Source organism: Dunckerocampus dactyliophorus, chromosome 3, assembly GCF_027744805.1.
Source record: "Dunckerocampus dactyliophorus isolate RoL2022-P2 chromosome 3, RoL_Ddac_1.1, whole genome shotgun sequence".
NCBI lineage: Eukaryota > Metazoa > Chordata > Actinopteri > Syngnathiformes > Syngnathidae > Dunckerocampus > Dunckerocampus dactyliophorus.
In genome coordinates this window covers 9,417,041-9,437,605 of record NC_072821.1, presented here as the reverse complement: position 1 = coordinate 9,437,605, position 20,565 = coordinate 9,417,041, and the positions used below count along the sequence as shown (strand labels likewise).

General features: G+C 40.9%; 2 protein-coding genes across 11 annotated transcripts in view; one reads left to right on the top strand and one right to left on the bottom strand.

The window, feature by feature from the left end:
• Positions 1 to 317: 317 nt before the first annotated feature.
• On the top strand, positions 318 to 19,797 carry rufy2 (RUN and FYVE domain containing 2). 9 transcript variants are annotated; one of them, XM_054770095.1, is made up of 20 exons: positions 318 to 708; positions 4,022 to 4,191; positions 7,474 to 7,647; positions 7,746 to 7,863; positions 8,151 to 8,252; positions 8,366 to 8,489; positions 8,929 to 8,993; positions 9,080 to 9,145; positions 9,239 to 9,308; positions 9,407 to 9,508; positions 10,540 to 10,658; positions 10,749 to 10,845; positions 11,097 to 11,171; positions 11,258 to 11,355; positions 15,983 to 16,102; positions 16,198 to 16,327; positions 17,338 to 17,432; positions 17,530 to 17,578; positions 17,655 to 17,735; positions 17,794 to 19,797. In XM_054770095.1, the coding sequence occupies exons 2-20, from the start codon at positions 4,116 to 4,118 to the stop codon at positions 17,935 to 17,937; spliced, it is 1,905 nt and encodes a 634-aa protein (XP_054626070.1). In that variant the 5' UTR covers positions 318 to 708; positions 4,022 to 4,115; the 3' UTR covers positions 17,938 to 19,797. The 9 variants fall into 9 exon arrangements, with proteins under 9 accessions (XP_054626070.1, XP_054626069.1, XP_054626071.1 ...); XM_054770094.1 differs by lacking the exon at positions 318 to 708 and adding an exon at positions 3,697 to 3,903; XM_054770096.1 differs by lacking the exon at positions 318 to 708 and adding an exon at positions 3,699 to 3,903 and having other exon boundaries at positions 10,540 to 10,656; positions 10,753 to 10,845.
• Positions 18,698 to 20,565, bottom strand: part of hnrnph3 (heterogeneous nuclear ribonucleoprotein H3 (2H9)) — a 9,599-nt gene continuing 7,731 nt past the window's right edge. For both annotated transcript variants that reach the window (XM_054770099.1, XM_054770098.1), the window contains exon 11: positions 18,698 to 20,519. In XM_054770099.1, the coding sequence (XP_054626074.1) occupies positions 20,452 to 20,519 (68 nt within the window). In that variant the 3' untranslated portion in view covers positions 18,698 to 20,451. The remainder of the gene's footprint in view (positions 20,520 to 20,565) is intronic.

Genomic DNA, 20,565 nt, shown 5'->3' with positions numbered 1-20,565 from the left:
TATTTTTCCCTTCATGTAGCTAAATGAGGTAACCAAATGATTGCAAACACATCTTAAGGTGCAGTTTGCATACTGTTGTTCATTTGGGGCATTTCCGTCAATGACGTGTAAGTCATTCATTCCTACAAGGTCCTTCCTCTTTGTCCAATCATCAGTCTGGGGTTGGCCTCACCAGGAAGTACATAGCATTTGCACTCATTCACATCTTCATTTATTTATAGCTCATGAACACTAAACCTATCCCATCTCTCCGCTCCTTGCCTTCCTGTGTAGATGGACCTTTCAGCATCCCCCCTCTCTCATCCCTCACTTTCCTCCCTGGATGTCCCCTTCCCCCCTCTCTCGCTCATTGGGTGCTGTGTGGGGTGACGCCTGTGGTTTCTGTCTGTGATGTCTCCACAGCGTGTACCGGCTTACTGCTTCAAAACAACTGCATCTTCCTGTGAGCTGACTGAGATAGATAGATAGATAGATAGATAGATAGATAGATAGATAGATAGATAGATAGATAGATAGATAGATAGATAGATAGATAGATAGATAGATAGATAGATAGATAGACAGATAGATAGATAGATAGATAGATAGATAGATAGATAGATAGACAGACAGACAGATAGGCAGACAGATAGACAGCTATTGGACAGTTTTTACACTGTCATTGCAGGAGTGGAACAGAGCATCAACACTCATCGCTGACATTCTAAGGTGAGAGAAAGTAATCAATGTTTTCATGGTGATGGCACGGTGCTTCTCTAACTTGCAATATTTACTCACTAAGTTGCATTCCACCTCAGCAACACAGAGGATGGCAAGCTTATAGAGCATTGAAACAGATTTCATTGATTGGTTGGTTAAGCCATGTGTGGTGGGCAGCTGTGTCACGTTCATATGGTGTGCATATATCAGTGTATACAGTGCGTGCTGTTCAGGAGCGGTTCAGAGAGAATAGGCTGTATGGAGACAGAGGAAGGAGGCAGCAAAGAGACAGAGAATGCTTTTGTCATTTATTGGTGGCTTTATGTGTCAGAAACTGCATCACGTAGTTGACAGATATTGATAAAAGAATAGGGCCAAAAATCATTGGCAGCAGGTTTTAATACTTAAAAAGAAAGATGGAATCTCCCCGATATTGTATGCTGTACACACTCAAAATTGTTGGCTATTTATTGTTATTGTTGTTGCGAGACTGTTTAGTCATAAAAATTGTAAACAAATCTTTTAGAGTGTGTTCACACTTGTTATGTTTGGTCCGGTTAAAACTAATTCTAATCTGTTAGCTCTACTGTAGTAGTACGGTTTATTTGTGTTAATGCAGCCCTGGATTAAACAGGCGTACTGAGACCGCCTGTGATATGGGTCTCGGTAAGCTTTCAAGCGGACTCTAGTTCTGAGTGAGGCAAGTGTGAACGCCGACCGAACCAGTGTAACAAAACACAGATGTTTTGACATCACCGAATGATACCGTAGCCAGGCGACGCATAGAAACACCCCACCGAAAGTTGAGTCAAAATCATCCAAAAATAAGTAAGGGTAAGAGTCTTCATTTTGTTTTTCTTCAGTCATGAACACTGACCTTAACTGAGGCAAGTGAAGCATGCAATTCTTTGGATGTTGTTGTGGGGTCTTTTGTGACCTCTTGGATGAGTCATCGCTGCGCTCTTGCGGTAATTTTGGTTGGCTGGCCACTCCTGGGAAGGTTCAGCACTGTTCCATGTTTTCACCATTTGTGGATAATGGCTCTCACTGTGGTTCGCTGGAGTCCCAAAGCTTTAGAAATGGCTTTATAACGTTTTCCAGACTGATAGATGTCATTTAATCTCAGTTATGTTTTAACGGGGGAGGGGCAACCACTTTTTCACACAGGGCCATGTAGGTTTGGATATTTTTTCTCCCTTAATAATACAAGGTTTTAATCTAAAAACTGCATTTTGTGTTCAGTTGTGTTGTCACTGACTAATATTTAAATTTGCTTGATGATCTGAAACATTTAAGTGTGACAAACATGCAAAAAAATAAGAAATCAGGAAGGGGGCAAACATTTTTTCACACCACTGTACCTGTATTATCATGTATTCATAAATTATTAACAACGTCAGGTAACTGAGATGTGTTTTCTGTGGAAAAAATGTCAAAAAATGTCAAATTAAAAAATAATTTTTGGGGGGACCAAAAATCCGCAAATTTGTGGGGTGTTGGTTCACGACTGTGCTAGCATCCACTGTAATAGTCCAGCCAACATTTACCACACTCACAATAGATTTGTGGCCTAAAATAATTATTTTGTCATTTTAGCAATATTTCTTTGACATTTATGAACAAATCACAGTAAGTTTTGACATGCACAGTGCTGCTTCATGTGTTACTATATTGTTGTCTCAGCATTGTCGGTAAATATTTTAATATCAGCCCTTTTTAACAAACACTTGTTTTTTAAATTCATTTCAAAATGTCGCAGAAGTTAGCTTGTAAATCTTTATTTTTCTCAAATATACAAATATTTGTATATTTATTTATTTAAGAAAGACAGGGACGGTGCATATTAATCAACATTTTCATGCAAATATGCAAGATTATAGCCAGTGGCTGGTTTGCACCTTTAGTCCCTGAGGACAGGTTGATGTAAAGTACAGTAAAATAATATTTTATATGAAATAATAAAAGAAAACAACAACAAAAATAAAAATAAATTGAATTAATAACTTTAAAAAATAAAACAGTAGGCATAAAACCATATAAACTTGAGAGAACCATGACTTTGGAGAGACGTAAAGTGTTTGGTGCAATAATATCAGAACCTGCTGATGTTATTACATGTTTTGACATATTTAATACACACAAAATGTGTGCTGATGTTATTGTACTGAATATACACTCACAGTATACACCTAAATAGGTATATGTATGTAGCACCGTTAGCACCATTGGAGCGAAGAAATAAACTGCTCAATGACAAATTTGTCTTTTATTACATTTTTTCTGATGAGAGGGGAAGACAGTTAGTTGAAACAGACCCTTGGGAGTCTGTCGCAAGTGCCCCCTCAAAGGACAGGACAGAAGCCTAGTTGTACAAACGTTATCAGGACTTTATGAGGTGCAAGGTCGTGTCGTATTCTGGGTTAATCACAACCTGTTGATGTGGAAACGCCATTGGAGAAACTTGTTTTTGGAGACAGGAGGTTTCTAACCTCCAGCAAATATAGCAAAGCATTCTAGCAAATCAGTCAGACATTCATGTATATTAGCAGAAATGCTCTATTTGTTCAACTCAATTGGCCTAATGGTAAAATGTAACATTTCAATTACACTATATATATAAGATCATAATGATTTTTAATCACTTGCACTATGAAAACTACTAGGCCAATTGATAACTTCATGAACAAAACTTTTGTGATTTTGCCATTTGTCGTTGCATGGCTTGACTTTGTGCACTAACATTAATGCTCTCAAGGCCTAACACATAAGTAGTTTCTTTGACAAACTTCACTGCTCATGTACTATCTTGTGTTACAGACAAGACAGAATATAAATCAAGCCAAACAAGCAGATGATTTAAAACCAAATGTGAAGCAGAAGTGGTCAACTATGGGCGTCAACATTAAGTCATGAGCCATGTTTTTTTTCTCTTCAAGGATTTAACGCAGTCAGCAAGGATCTGCAAGTAAACCAGTCATATGATCCCTGGTCAGCCATAAGCTATTAGTGTGAGAGAGAGGCAGAATGGAAGAGAGAGCTTAGCTGCACACTAAAGAAAGACAGGAAAATGCAAACGAGGGGGAAAAGAGCATCTCATTGTTTACTGTTGCCTCCAACCATACTGTGTGCTGTAATGGAGGCTTCATGCTATCACTCGATAAAATGAGGTGAATGGACGTCTATTTCCAAAGCTGCAGCATAAAGGTAAACATTGATTTGATAAGGAATTCTTTGTGATTGCAAAAGGTTCAGTGTAATCTATGTAATGTGCGTGTGGCAATGCAGAGCTAAGAACACTCATATACACATTTCTCTTCTCAAGCGCACCACCGTGAGCCACTTAGAGACTCAAGACTCAGCCTGACTCGCTATCACATTGGCACCGGGACGCCAGGTCAAGGAGGCTGTCACTGGCCATGTACTCCCCTCAGAGCCTCCATCGCTGGGGCATCACTCACAGCGAGAGCATGGAGCGCTTAGCCTACAGCCAAGGTAAGCTCTCACTATAATGTGAACTCAGCATTATCTGGCATAAGACAGCAACTACTATACGTTCTTACATTTTATTAATCAATTTATACACGAAGAATTGATCCACAGTCACTACACCTGCACTGCCCATAACCAGAAGCATCTTTATTGACCAAGTTAGACACACAAGGAATTAGTTATAGCGATGTCCTGATCCGATCTTCAGATCCACTGTATTTTGAAGATCAGATAATACCGGCTTCTGCCACGAGATCGGGCCGATCCGGTTTCCGTATCATGTTCGTATCACTGCACAACAATAGTTTATAACACTTTGTTCCTCTTCACCATGGTTTCATGTACTGTATTATTATTATTATTATTCAAAAGGTTTTATGGCTGATCAGCAATACTAAATATGTAACAAACATACACTTAAAGAGGGCCACACGGTGGCTTAGTGGTCACACAATCAGGAGATCAAGAAGATCTCCGTTAGGCATCTCTGGAGTTTTCATGTTCTCCTCGTGCGATTGACTGGCGACCAGTCCAGGGTGTACCCTGCCTCTCACTGGGATAGGCTCCAGCATACCCGCGACCCTCGTGTGGGTAAGCAGCATAGAAGATGGATGGACATTCCTTATAGATATTAACCAGAAACCAGACTGTGGAAAGTCAGGATGTAGAATAAAAGCTTCTACAGAGACAGCAACAGAAACACACCAATCGCATGCGCAGTGTGTGTGAGCACTGTGTGAGAGCAATTTGAGATGAGGTTCCCAGTTCTCCTATGCGTTTGAACAGGAAATGTGCACATTGAATCATTTTGACCGTTGGAGTGTTTTTTCGTTTTTTGCACCGGGAGCGGAAATCCTCGAAGTGCCACAATCATTGGAATCATACAGAAAGAATCATACAGAAAGCGATTTTGTGTTTTTTTGTTTTCTCGCGAGAACAAGCTGTCCACGCCGTGCAGTTCTCGCTTAAAACAGTAGAGGGCGGTAAATAGGTAACAACAACCATGACGTAGTGTTTCCTATTGTGTGTCTCGTGAGTGTGTTGTTGACACCGCCCCTCCGGAGGGTGCAACAGCAGCAGCAGCGGACACCGTCACTAGCCGCCTGACGGTAACATCTGCCTGGTATTAACACGTCTCCACAGCAACAACATGTGCGGAATAGAAAGCGTCCCCGAGGAGAAGAGGAAGAAGCAGCAGCATTGTGATTTGCCTCCACTTGTACGGACGTTCACCATGTAGACGACCGACGGCTAGCTACTCACCTGTCATTAATTAGCCAATGCTATCGCCGCTATTTCTAAGATACGGTTGTCATCGCGGTCGCCAGGTGAGCCAAGCGTCGAGCTAACCCGCAGGGTGAGCTATAAACCGCACTAGAGTGGCGCTTGACCATCGACTAGCATATCTGGAGAGAGGTAGCCAAACATGGCATCTCCCGCCGAGCACGACCTGGCTCTGTCTGAAGGCGACAGCAGCAAGGAGAAAGCTCAGGTGTTTGGGATATTGAGGTTACAGGAGGAGAAATCTAGCGGCGGGGATAAGTCGAACATAAGCGGCACTGTGAGAGGCGGCGGGGGAGGAGATGGACGATGGCAGGCTCCCATCTTCGCTTTAGCCAGGAAAGCATCCGAAACCATTTCAGGGAGCATTCATGTCCTGCCTAAAGTGTCGGAGAACAGAGCATCCATAACCGGAGAATGGACCGTCCAAGGTAGAGCTTCATGATGTTCATAAAGTACTTTATTAATGATAATACTACTGATAGATGCAGGAATTATCACCTGGCTAACATATTTGTGCATCGAAAAGCAGACATCATGAGACATCCAGGAACAAGCATGACCTACTGTATGTTGATGATGAGGGCTAACATAACCTCATAGCATCATGTGTGCAACTAATTGATTGTTCGCATCTTTGTGCTGTCGCCTTCTCATCTGCTGTGTTTCACTGTCACAGTCGCTGACAGCCTGAATCCAGAATCATCACATGCTTTATTGATGCTAATGAAGGAAACATATGCTGTGGTGTTGCACCCTTTATGGCAATGCTATTGTCGTTACTAGTGTTTTTAAATGCAATGTGTATCTTTGCTCTATGGAATAAAACATGATAAATCCAGAAGATGTCCAGTGGGGTACATTATGGTTGTCTGCCGCAGTGGATTTTTGTTAATATTCAGTTAATTGTACCACAAGATTTCAGCATGAAGGGGCTGAGCCAAGCTACAGAGTGAGTTGTTGGTTAGCTGCCCTTCTCAAGGGCACTTCGGTATGACTGAGGAAGTTAACTCTCCAGCAGTCAGCCCCAAGTTTCATCTCGTTTCCTGCAATAGATGAACCTTACACTGCTGCCACAAACTAGGAGGAGGGGACGGCCATGCAGTAATAAAAATAGTATTTTAATTCTAACAATTAATATTACCAAGTTATTGTTGTCACACTGTGTTATGATTATTTTTTTCCTCATAATACTTTTTTAGGCCTGTAAAATTATTTTTTGTTCCCTAAGAATATAACTTACTGGTATTTATTGTAAAAGTTGTTTTGTTCTACAAATGACAGAACTTTATTCTTGCAATATTTTAAGTTTTATTTTTGTAATTAAGGCTTTATTCTTCTAATTCTGTGGCTTAATGTTCTTAGAGCTTTTTTTAGAGACTGAATTGACTTTTAGATTGACTTTTAGAAACTTGTGCTTTGTCTTTGGATACTTCTAGACATCACACAATGATGCGAGCGCCCAAATGCTACAGCTTTCGCAAGCAGAAATACTTGTATAAGAAAATATTCAGGCCAGCCTTCAAGGCAGTGACAAAATATACAGTATATTAAATGATAAATTGTGTCCACTAAACTGTACTAAGTGTATTTTATGTATGATTCCAAATCTTTAAAAACATTCTTCAGTAAAAATCACAGAATTTGCAAATTTCCTGATCAAATACAGGGCAGAAACTCAGAATGTGCAGTTCCTCACAAACTGGGTTGCGTGGTGCGTTCCCGTTTCTGTTTTCTGCGAATGCCACCAATATAATGTTTCCAGAAAGATTTCTTATACACCATGGCTTTGCACAACCTGTGTAACGTCTTTAATGTGTGTGACATCATTATTCTGGCTAATTGTACAATAAACTGCAGAGAAAAGCCATAAGGTGAGGCAGAGTACTCCGCTGCACCAGCCATGATCCTACATTTTCAACAATCTTCAGCCGGCATTGCCAACTTTATGCTGTATCCTTGAATTAGTGGCATATTTTTTTATCTTGTTTGCCTGTGTCTCAGACTTGCGGGACCCCATGGCCATGGAGCGAGCCAACCTGCTTAACATGGCCAAGCTGAGTATTAAAGGTCTGATCGAGTCCGCTCTGAGCTTTGGAAGAACACTAGACTCGGACTACCCACCTCTGCAGCAGTTCTTTGTCGTCATGGAGCACTGCCTCAAACACGGTCTGCGAGGTAAGGCTGTCAGTCGTGCCGCTGTGGCTCAGTGTGCATGCCTTTTCAAGTAGATGCCATGTGTCTGAAACTTCTATTTCACTCTCATATATTTCCAGTGAAAAAGTCCTTTCTGGGATTTAATAAGTCTTTGTGGGGCCCTCTGGAGCTGGTGGAAAAATTGTGTCCTGAAGCCGCCGAGATCTCAGCCTCTGTACGAGATCTGCCGGGACTCAAGTAAGGAATAAGCACATGCGCGTATGTGGTTCAAACTAAGATTTCAGGATAATCCAAAGTTGTACAAAATCTTGGGTTTGTGGGTCCTGATTTAATACATGTTGGCAGTGATTTATACGTGTTGCATAGTCACTGCAAATGTATATTGTTTTGAGGTTGCAAATTTGTACTACTTGTCTGCACCTACAAATTTGGAAATGTGTTTATGAGCCCATTTCCTTTTGGTTGTGTTGAGTCAGACATGGAGCACTATGTCATTTCAAAATGAACAATTTCTTTGCACTCAGGACTCCTTTAGGGCGTGCCAGGGCGTGGTTGAGACTGGCCCTCATGCAGAAGCGGCTGGCCGACTATCTGCGACTGCTGATTACCAGAAAAGACCTCCTCTGGTATTGCAAACATACACAACACACAAACATTAATAGTGACTGGTTTTAATTTTCAGCATAACGTGAGTGTAGAGAAGGAGAGAGTGAGTTGTCGAGTTGTTGTTCTGCTGCAGTGACTTCTATGAGAATTCAGCGCTAATGCTGGAGGAGGAGGGGGCCGTCATAGTGGGTCTGCTGGTGGGCTTGAATGTCATTGATGCCAACCTGTGTGTGAAAGGTGAAGACCTGGACTCTCAGGTAACCACACATCTGACAATGTTGACTGTGTCTTCTTCCTCAGGATCCATTTGCTCTTAGCATACAGCATACATCCATTTGCTCTAAACAAATGTTAAACCATCAAGAAAGAGCTCCACTTCCTCCATCTGGTCAATCGAGATTCAAAGTTTTATTTTTACCCACCTGAGTTTCAGGAAGCAAGAATTTTGAGTTTGTCAGGTGGGGAGAGCGGACTGCTGATGTTTTTACTGTGTGGGTGGAAAGTTTGTCCGAAGAGCATATTGTCTGTCTATGCTTGTTTATGACTTGCATGCATGTTTGGTGCCTTTACACCGAAGAACTTGTGCATTCTTATAGTAGTCATTATTTAAAGGGTTTATTCTGGCCTTTTATTGGTTAATAAATTGCATTGTTCTACCCACCTTTGTGAATTAAAGTCACTGGTGTCTATTTTTAGGTCGGTGTGATTGACTTCTCCATGTACTTAAAGAACGACATTGATGATTACAGGAGTGAGGAGAGGTACATTCTAATGTTGTTTATTTCCCTCTTCTTTGCACTCTGTTCAAGTCCCCTTCAAATTGTAATACCTGTTTCCATTCCAACAGGAACAGTCAAATAGCATCCATTCTTGATCAGAAGAACTATGTGGAGGAGCTCAATCGGCAACTAAAGTAAGACATTTTTTTAATGGAAAACAGACTTTATAAGGTATGGAATTTCATAGATATTAAAGAGAATAATTCTCTCTTTTAAATGATGTCCAGTTCTACAGTTCATGGACTTCAGGGCAGAGTGGACTCTCTGGAAAAGTCCAACTCTAAACTCATAGAGGAGGTGAGACTCACTCTTAGCATCTTTGGTGTTAATTATGAAGCTGGAAGTAACAAATTTACTTCATTGGCAGTTTTTCTCCACTTTGTGTTTGTGTGCAGTTAGCTATTGCCAAAAACAACATCATCAAACTGCAAGAAGAAAACCAACAACTGAGGAGTGAAAACAGCCTCATTCTTCTGAAGGCACAACAACATTTAGAGGTAATCTCTCCCTCTCCCTCTCCCTCTCCTGCTCCCTCTCCCTCACCCTCTCCGTCTCGCTCTACGTCTCGCTCTCCATCTCCCTCAATGGCAATCACACAAAATCAGGGTCTAGATTGACACATAGCTCTTGTATTCTATGTCATTAGATTATGCAGATGTACAAATGTTGTGGTCAGTGAGTCAGGAGGTGCTTGGTTTACAGTGTTTGGTGTTTACATACAAGCTCCCGTAAATTAATTCAAACTGTTGCTTAATAAACACGAGACTGTCTTGAGAAATACACTACGTGGTCTATATTTACTGCACTTGTTTCAATCGCTTGACTGTCCCGACCATCCTTAAGGATAAAGATTGTATTGTAACGTGTATCTGGATGTTGTAAGGATGATAAGGGGGTGGTCGATCAATCATCTCTTTATTGCAAAAACAAAACGGGCAGCGATTGGCCGAACCAATTCAACACTACATCAGCAAACTCAACTGTCCTCTCTGCACGCAGCCATCTTCCTCCCACACACACACACACACACACACACACACACACACACACACACACACACACACACACACACACACACACACACACACATACACATACACATACATACAGTCAGGACTCATGTCACGTTTACAGACACTCGGAAATCACAAAACTCTTTAATAGTACTCTACTGCCAGGTCGCTGATCCTCTGAAAGCAGCAATTCTAGAACTTTGGCTTTTATTTTTTGGATTACTGGTTCATTTAATTCTTGTATTTAGTGTTTTATTACTGTATTATACATACAGTATCCTTCATGTGTCCCGTGTACAGTTTGAGTGACTTAGGAGTTAATTTAGCCATAATTTAGGTATAAGAGCCAACTTACACCAAAACTCAACTTAAATCACAGTCTAGTAATGGACCTTGTACGTAACCCGAAGACCCCCGTAACATTGTTTGAGATGCATTAGTGATACAAGTAGTTCTATTATTGATCGGTACAAGACATAACAGGCTGATATGTTTCTTGTTGGTTTCTCATACAGGTATCTCAAGGTGACGTATCCGTGGAGCGAGACACATACAAACAATCTCGTCAGGGTTTGGATGAGATGTACAATGAGGCACAAAGACAGCTGAAGGAGGAATGTCAGCTAAGACAGGTAAGACCACACCTCAGTGTGATCCAAATTCTACGTGTATTATGTGAGCTGTGGAAATGACAGCATACTTGGTTTCGTTGTTTGCTTTATGTTGAGGACGTGGAGAACGAGCTGGTGGTCCAGGTGTCCATGAAGCAGGAAATGGAGTTGGCTATGAAACTTCTTGAGAAAGATATTCATGAGAAGCAGGTACATTATACATCAAATCACATCTGTGCCATGTTTATTCATCTCAGTATATCCTTTCATGATGAACCCCTGACCTTCGCACGTTCCTGCTTGGCATAGGTAACAATGTAAATGCATATTTTACCAGTTGTATTCAAACTGTACAGGCTTAAATCCACATTTAGACGATCACAATGGTAGATTTTTAAATTTGGCAATGATAGATTTTGAAATTTGGACAAACTTGCGCAATGCGTATTCTCCATGAACAGGACACACTCATTGGACTGAGACACCAACTGGACGAGGTCAAAGCTATCAATGTAGAGATGTACCAGAAGATGCAGGTACACACATGGGTGGATGGAAGGCTAGATAAAGGGAGTTGTTCATCTTCTGTCAGACTTTCGAGCCTTGCATTCCTGTCTTGTAGTCATCTGACGAGGAGATGAAGAAGAAGAACAACATGATCAGCCGTCTGGAGGAGAAGACCAATCAGATCACTGCCACTATGAAGCAACTGGAGCAGAGGTGAGCAACATGGGCTGTCCTAACCAAGCACAAACTAACCAGCACAGGAAAATCATTCATCCTCTCTTATCTCCTCAATTCTTCCAGTATCTTTTGAGCGTGTAAAGTCAAGAAATAACATTCGTAACAAATGTGAGGTTGCAAGTGTTTATGCAATTGTTTGTCCAAGGCCATGCTAATCAGGCGGCCCAGACTATAACCTTGCAGAGGAGAGCCAGAGGAAAATGATTTGGGTCTTCATTCCAGTCAGGGTTTCTCCCAAGGAAATCAGTCACAAGCCTCTTATCACATCTGATGGAAACACAAAAAAATCCTGAACTGAACAGATGATAGAAGTGTTTATCGTGGCAGTATGATACAAAATACAGTCGTCCCTCGTTTATTGTGGTTAATGGTTCCAGACCCGACCTCGATGTGAATTTCCGTGAAATAGGATTCAGTATTAATAATTGGAATATTATCATAGTTAGAGCATAGAAAACCTGTTTATGACCTTCTAAATATGTTTTTTACCATTATTAGAGCCATGTAGACATGGAATAGCACCCCTATAGTCACCTGTACATTTGTATTAGCCGATATAATAGACATAATCAGAGAAAATAGCCATCTTAGACATAATTAAGATAAGATAAACACATTAGCATTTACAGCGTACTTCCTGGTGGCTGTTGTCTCATCAATGTAATATGCAGTGAACATTCACACTGGAGTTGCTGTCGGCCACTCTCAACACTGATAACCTGCTTCTAGAACTCATCTTCCCAGGCTCCGCTTCTTCAAGGCACACACAGCACGTCTTTTGAATGCCTTATATTTGTATTTTCATTCATTTAGACATTTTTATGCTTGAAAATGCTTAATTTTGGGCATGGAAACGTGAAATTTGCTAAAATAAGCATATATCTTTTTCCTAATAACAGAGCATATTCAAACACGAAACAGTGATCATTAATTTATTTTTTATAAAACCACGATAGAGTGAGGGTGCGATGTTCCAACCACAACGTAGCAAGGGACGACTGTCAAGTATTGAAATGTTTTCTCATCTTTTGTCATCTCTTTGCGCAGCAGAAAGAGTTTAAACGGTAACACCAGTTAATGAGTAAATACTTTATATGGACTTTGTTATGTGGAAACGCCCACTGAGGGTTTTTTTTTTTTTTTTTTTTTTTTTTTTTAACTGAGCTTTTGTTCCCCCAAGGTCTACTGTATATGTGAAGGCATAATTCTGTAAGCGCTATTGTATAGTATGCCATTTGATTGTGCAGGTGTACCTAATGATGAGGTCAGTTGGCATTGCTATAAATTCAACAACAATGTAGCACTCCGCCACTTAAGTTCCATCCCCTTTACGTCTATGTAGCTTCTTAGAACCTCTGAGTGATATCCTGGGAGAAATCCAGTGATTGGTGTATGTAAGCTAATTCAGAGAATGTCTGCTACTGCATGATAAATTTAGTTGCAACATGTCGCACTTTCTTGCAGCTGTGTGCTTCATGAGGATTGCTCCTCACTGCATCAGTCCTTAGTAGGCACCCTCCATACTTCCTTCCCCCTTCCCCAGTCACCCACCCATCAGTTTAAATCTGCTTCATCTTGTTTGTGATCAGTTTAGAATGTCTTCCTCTGCTGCAACATAGTACCCAGCCCCATGTGACCCCTTGTGTTTCTGCTGAGCACAAAGTGAAAGGCAACCAAAAGTTCATTAATATGATGAAATAATATTAAAAATAATGTCACACATTTTCTTACTGACGACTTCAGTATTTCCTGTCTTCAGTGTAAATAGGGCCAATTAGAATACTGATGTATTGACATCCTTTCTTCCTTCCTTCCTTCCTTCCTTCCTTCCTTTTTATTCATTTTCTTTTTTCTCCTGTCTTCTTCCTCTCGCCCCCTTTTTTTCTTTTTATGCCATGAAATCACCCATCGATCCATTTTAACCCACATTGCTTTGCAATCGGTTCCTGCTCCTGTGTGCAGCGATAAAGAGCTGTTAAGTCAGACCAGAACGCTGGCCATGTCGTTTGTCAAGTGTGCCAGTACAGACACCGAACACCAGTACAAGCTAGTCAAGGACATCTCCTTCTGAGCACAAACACAAACAGGGACAGACTGGATGAATTAACTCAACTTTCTTTCAATATTCCCGTTTTCTCTTTTGCCTGCACGGTTTTGTGGGGCTACAGTGGATTGTGCAGTTTGTAACCAAAATATCATCAGTGTCGTGAAAGTTGTCATTTTATCTCATTGTCACCTGCACCCTTTCTCATTTTCTCTTGAAATCGGTTACAATTTTACTTTAGTAGAATGTGTTAAAATCCCTTTTTTTGGTCTATAGCTCATGCCTCCTGTTTGTAGTAGTCACTTAACATGCATTTGATTAAGCTCTCTGAGCATCCCTGTCTCAGAGCTACTAATCTCAAACAGGCGAATGGTCTTTTCTTGTATATATATATAAAAAAAAAAAGGCAAGTAGAAAAGTTCCCATTACAACTATAACTTGTATCAGAGGGTTCTGCTGTCCCACACAATAGAAAAAAGGGTTAGTCAGCAGGAAGACAAATTGTGTTTTTTCCACTGCACTGTGCCTCCTTGGCTCAGGTGAGCTCCACTTAGTGTGGGGTGGGTGGTTTCCCACTTCAAAATAGTAAGAAAATTGGTGACTGAGGCTCTGCTGTATGTACGTAGCTGTTGGCCATCGTCAGGACAGGTACTTTATTTGAGAGGAGAGCAAGAAAACTGCATAGTGGAGATTGTGGAGTATAATATTGCAGCATAGGTGCAGCAACAGAGTAGGTTAATGTTAGCATGTGTGTTTATTTTTAGTCATGTATCCTCACATTTTGGAGATGATAACTCAACATATGAGTGACCAGCAGTGGTTTACGTCACTCGTATATAGTCTCGGCTCAACAGATGCTAGAAAGAGTACCTGGAAAAGCATCAAATAAGTCGAACCTGGAGAGCCTAGTACATATGTGTCAAACTCAGGCCCGTGGACCAAATTTGGAGAATAGCATTGAGTTGGCTCGCATCGCGGATCTCAACAAAGTGCTTGCAACGATCTGTGTACTCTGGTAACAGTTCCGATCTCAACTACTCCTCTGACATTACAAGAATTAAGTATTATATATAGCATGAACTACACAACCATTATACTAAGGGTTCCGGATTCAGACCAGTAGTAAAAATTATTTAACTTGTACACAACTAAAAACTACACCACTTTACCTATTACACCTTCCATCCATCCATTTTTTATACCGATTGTCCTCACTAGGTATGCAGGGTATGCAGGAGCCTATCCCAGCTGACTTTGCGCGAGAGGCAGGGTGTACTCTTCCGCCAGCCAATCACAGGGCACATATAGACAACCATTCATACCTATGGTCGTTTTAGAGTCTTTAATTAACCTAACATGCATATTTTTGGAAACATGCATGTTACGTCAATTGGAGACTAGGTATGAATGGTTGTTTGTTTATATGTGCCCTGCGATTGGCTGGCAACCAGTTCAGGGTGTACTCTGCCTCTCACCCAAAGTCAGCTGGGATAGGCTCCAGCATACCCCCACGACCCTAGTGAGGGCAAGCGGCATAGAAAATGGATGGATGGGTGGCATATTTTTGAAACGTGGGAGAAAACGTGGAGAAAACCAATGCATCCACAGGGAGAACATGCAAACTCCGATATGAAGCCAGATTTTACAGATCCCACGACTGTGTGGCCATCATGCTAACCAGTAGGCCACACTATTACACTATTACACCTTATCTGTAGAAAATAACACCTTCAGTAGGCATAAGACTGTGAAAAGTGATCATTTTAACTACAACAAAGCATGCTGGAAAAGCGTAATCTGACCATTCCACAGCTGCAAACTCTTCCAGGTTACACATCTTCACTTTGTTGGCCTTGACTTTTGGCCCCCTGTGGGATTGAGTTTGACACCCCAGGCCTAGCGGATACGGTGCAGTGGACATGAGACACAAGGATGAGGCTTGCAGCTCAATTTGCTGTAGTAAATATAAAATACATGTTGAATTCACCGCAGCGCCATCTGCTGGATCAGGTGGCTCACTGCTCCACTTGCGTCCTCATGGCACTGGGTCACGCCGCTGTAAATCTCTGAAGCTTGTCGAAGGACCTTGAATGTCGCATCTCAGCTTAATATTGACTGTAGTGATAGAAGAAAAGTTAATAATTGCGCATACACTAAATACATGTTCATTAAAACCTTGTAAAAATACATCCCATAATGCCACTGTCTTTTACCACCTTGATCAATAAAGTTTGGTGTTTTGAAATTGCTGGTATTCTTTGGAGTCTCAAAAGTGAAGGAAGTGTAGATGTTAGCCACATTTCCATCACAGGCCTTTGACACCATCTCTGGTTTATAGTTTTGTGCTTTGGTTGCACATTTATGTTTCCAGTGTGTTTGTACCATCTTCATCAGTCCTTGCCATCGTCCATCCATCCATCCATCCATCTATCCATCCATCATCTGTCCATGTCTTGCACATCTTTCCTGGTTTTTTTCTCCTTTTACCATCCTCCTCACTCCTACACCAGTTATTTTCTATCCATGGTCCTGAGTTTGTCCCTGGTTATAATGGCGCAGATTACAGGAGGCCGAGAGCCACCGCACCTCTGCCGAGGAGGGAACCAGGCGCTTCAAGATGGACTTTGCCAACAAGGCCGACAGCCTGCAGCGGCAGATCGACTACAGAGAGAAGCAGCTGTAAGCCAAACAGAAACAACCTTGAAATCCCTGTTGATGAGACTAAATTCCTTTGTGCTGATGATTGTGTGTGCCGGCGGCGTTTGTCCTCCTAGCCTGCAGCTGGAGACGGACCTGAAGATCGAGCGCGAGTGGAGGCAAACACTGCAGAACGATCTGCACCGAGAGAAAGAGACGGTGTCTCAGCTCAGGACACAGGCACTGCAGATAAACGGCCTCAAGATGGTAACAAAAGTCTGCATGGGTTTTTATATAGTTACATAAAAAACACTTACGATTAGGTGCACCTACACAACCTAATGAGCTATGTGCACATTTCTGCTAATACAATGATAATAAGGAGGTAGTCACTTTTATCGGTGCCCAAAAGACTATTTATAGGCTTGAAGAATGTGTAATTCAGCCATTTTCCCACAAGGTGGCGCACCTAATTTATCCATGGGGATTACCATGTTTTTTTAATCTAAGTGAAATGCCGTCGACTTTTTCTTGTCAGATCAGTGTTGAAATAGAATGAATAACATCACATCATTCAAATATGAAAATATGCGAATAAATGACCAGGTATGGAATCACAGTCATTCGTCTGCCAGAGACATTTTTTTGTGCAAAGAACACAGATTGCAGTTTTAATTTAAATGAGTTTTAAAAAGTGTACAAGGCCAAAAGTATTCTCTCTTCCTTCACTTGTGAATAAGTTATGACAAAAGCAATTTGCCAAAGTTTAGCTCATAATTAGCTCTCATTGAACGTGCAGCCTATCATAACAACAAGATGAATGTAAATTGTCGATCGCCTCTCTGAGGCAGCTTTTGTGAGTGTGTATGCGACACGTGCGTGAATACCAACAGCCAGTTAACGATAACACCAGTTTTATTCGTGCCGAACAAAAAGGAGAATTTTTATGCAGTTCATTTTGTAATTGTGAAAAATATATATGTATCTATTCTTTTGTACCACTGTTGGTAACAAATACTCGCCAGTAATGGTGTTTACAATATTTTTTTTTTGCAAAATGTCATTTGGAGGGAGATGTATACAGTCCCTTTAAGGCTGTTGGCTTTGAATTGAATTTGAGCAACAGGTGGCAGTAGTGAAAAGAAAGGTTCTACTTTAACCATGTTTGTTGTGCTCATAGTTTGTATTCATTTCATATTTATTGTGAAACTGTATCACAGTCCAGTGTCCAATGAATGTTACCAGTGTGGGTGGGTGTGGTTTCTTATGCTTTTTAGGAGTTCCATCGCCTCCAGGATGAGAACTTCCAGTTGAAGAGCATCTGTGAGGACCAAGAACAAGCTCTTGAGGAACTGGGCTCGAAACTTAGCGAGTATGTTTGATATTTAACCCACTGCTCAGCTGTTAACTCGTGAGAGCTAAATATCCAATCAGATGGCTTTGTGTTGCTGAATCATTTTGTCAAACAGATCCAAAATGAAGATCGAGGACATCAAAGAAGCCAACAAAGCTCTTCAAGTAAACAGCACACATACGTACATGATGTGTACTGTATGTTGAAGTGCACTTAACAGAAACTGTGATGTTATCGCAGGGAGGCCAGGTGTGGTTGAAGGACAAGGAGGCCAGCCACTGCAAGCTGTGTGAGAAGGAGTTTTCCATCTCAAGACGCAAGGTGAGAACAGCCCCATGTCCCCATGATCCCCAATGGTTTTTTAATGTTGCGTGTCCAGCATCACTGCAGGAACTGCGGCGAGATCTTCTGCAACAGCTGCTCAGACAACGAGCTTCCCCTGCCCGCATCGCCTAAACCGGTGCGAGTGTGCGACACCTGTCACGCTCTACTTCTCCAGAGATGCTCCTCCAATCCCACTTGAAGCGGACCTCAAGCTACACTAAACAAGGTGTCCAGCTCTTTAATGACTGTTCCCCACAAAGACACATTTTTGGAATATGGATTGAGTGCATTTAGATCAGTACTTGACAACTTAATATGGGACACTATTTCCTCAAATAGTGGCCTCCACTTGAATAGATGCTGTGCCCAATTAATGAAGGTCCACCACTATTAGGAGGGAAAATGATCTGATGGGAGTTCACTTAAAATTTCAACTTACTTCAAGGGTGGGTCCATGTGGGATAAATACAAGCAAGTAGCATCCAGAAAACCAGTGAGCGATGCCGTAATACAATATAGAACACAAAAAAAGAATTAAGTATTTATCTTCACATTTTTTTCTTTATTTGAAACGTGAATAAAACATTATGATTGTTTTTTGACAAGACATTTTTGAAAAATGCCGCCAAAATTTGGAATTGTTTTTCATTGAAGAGCAAGAGTATACACTGCCTGGCCAATCAAAAAGTCACCACCTGCACAGTGGTCCGCATCCCCCATCCGTACAAGATCTTGGTGAAAAATGAATGCGGCTCTGGAAAGAAATACGTAAATGTTGCAAGATTGCAGAAGGCTGTAGAAACAATGCCACAGCTTTTTTTGGGCCAGTGTACAATGTAACATTATGTATTAATTTACTATAATATATATTATACTGCAGTATTTATTACAAATAAAATCGCTAATCATTACAATTAAATGCCTCCCCTGCACTAATAGGCGCGGTTGACTAAATATTCCCTCTTGGCTACTATATGAGGAAATACTGAAAATTGCTTTTTACACATTTATTGTCTAACTGTAATTCACCCGGAACTACACTCACATTGGGCATGTATTGACAAGTAGTAAGAGTGCATGAGAAAATCTACAAGATTGAACAATGAAATACAGTTCTAGTAGTCTGGCTTGATCCTTTAAATTGTCACAACATTGTCTGTTGCTGAATGTGAAAGTATTGTGCTTTCACAATTGAGGGGGCTGATGGACTTGCCCCATGATAGTTCTATGAATGCCTGATTGAACATGACGACTTCACAGTAACTCTCAGCAGGCACTATTTTCTAATATGACTACATAATGTCAGATCAAAGTGTGCCACCTTGTGCCTGTGCTTGACAAAAGTTGAGAAGCAACATATTGTGAACTGAATTGAGCATATTGACATGAAACTAAAATAAGCAACTAAAAGTACACAAAGTTTGCTGCTGTCAAACGATTCCTTCAATGAACAGTGTTGGTGCCACTTGAGCTTGTGTACTCATCTCATGGTGCCAAAATGAGCCATGTATTTCTCTTTGGGGTACAATATGAGTATCAGCAATGGTCGTTGGTCGAGAAGTCCTAGTATGTTTGAGGCCTGAATGCAGTGAATGCTGCTTCAATGACCAGTAAGACCACCACATGTTGCAAATATCTCTATTTTTTTCATTGACAGACTGGAAGTTGTTGAAACAAATCCATGTTAATGACATGATGACCTGGACATTTTGCCATATAGCAGCTTTTGTTTTTTTGTTGTTTTGATTAGTCCTCTGTTCACTTTCAGGTCTACATGCTCATCTGCACATTTTGCTGTTGTACAATGTTGACAACTTATTATTGTGGATACAGTTTTGTGGATAAAGTCTGATCATAGGTATTATCTAATGATTCTGAATTACACCCAGGCCTCATTTTATATAGTGTTTCTCAGTGAGTCCCAATTCTCAATGGGATTTGGACCGTGTTTTAGTGCTTATTTTGTTAATCAAAGTGGATGTTAATCTTTAATCACCACATTGTTAAGTATTGACAACAGTACGCTGCTTTTACGGTTGATTAAATTGAAACAAACAAAGTCGTCATGCTCTCATCCTACGATGGATTCAAATTGTACATGCCACAAGAAACATAAGGATCATTAAATATAAAATTTATTAGGCAAAATGTACAACAGCTGCAAGGAATCTTTTGCAGTTGTAATATAGACTTTCACTCTTGGAGATCAGATGACAATAATCAACTTAAGTCTGTCAACAACTGGAAAAAGATTTTTAAAAAAAAAACAGCTCACATGTTAAATCTCAGGAGCAAATAAAATCTGGAATCCATGTAACAGGGCAGCCTAACAAAGGCTCACACTTTTTGTTTCAAGAGTTAAAGAAAATAAAACATAAGGATTATACAGCAAGAGCTGTGATCCAAGGTGACAGTGGCTGGTCCTGACAGCATTAAATTAATATAATTTGGTTTGTGTGGGGTTTACTCCACCCCCTCCCACATATGGAAAAAGAAGATTCCTATAAAACCATACCATAAACATATCTATCTTCATCTCATTCAGTCTTGTGACTGTAACAAGGTATAAATCTTACAAAAAAAAGTGCAACTGTTTCAGTATTGGAGGTGAAAGGATAAATGTTAGATCAGCTCTCCTGTTGGGGAAAACATTTTGGTGGGCTGCCCTGTGGGGGGTGGGGGCAGAAGGAACAAAGAGGGGATGATGACATCATCAGTATGAGCCTCGCAACCCACTGCTTCGTGAGCCTCCGCCTGAGTTACCATAGTAACTACCACGACCTAAGACATGCCAAGAGAAACCTCAATTAATTTTTAACAGACAACA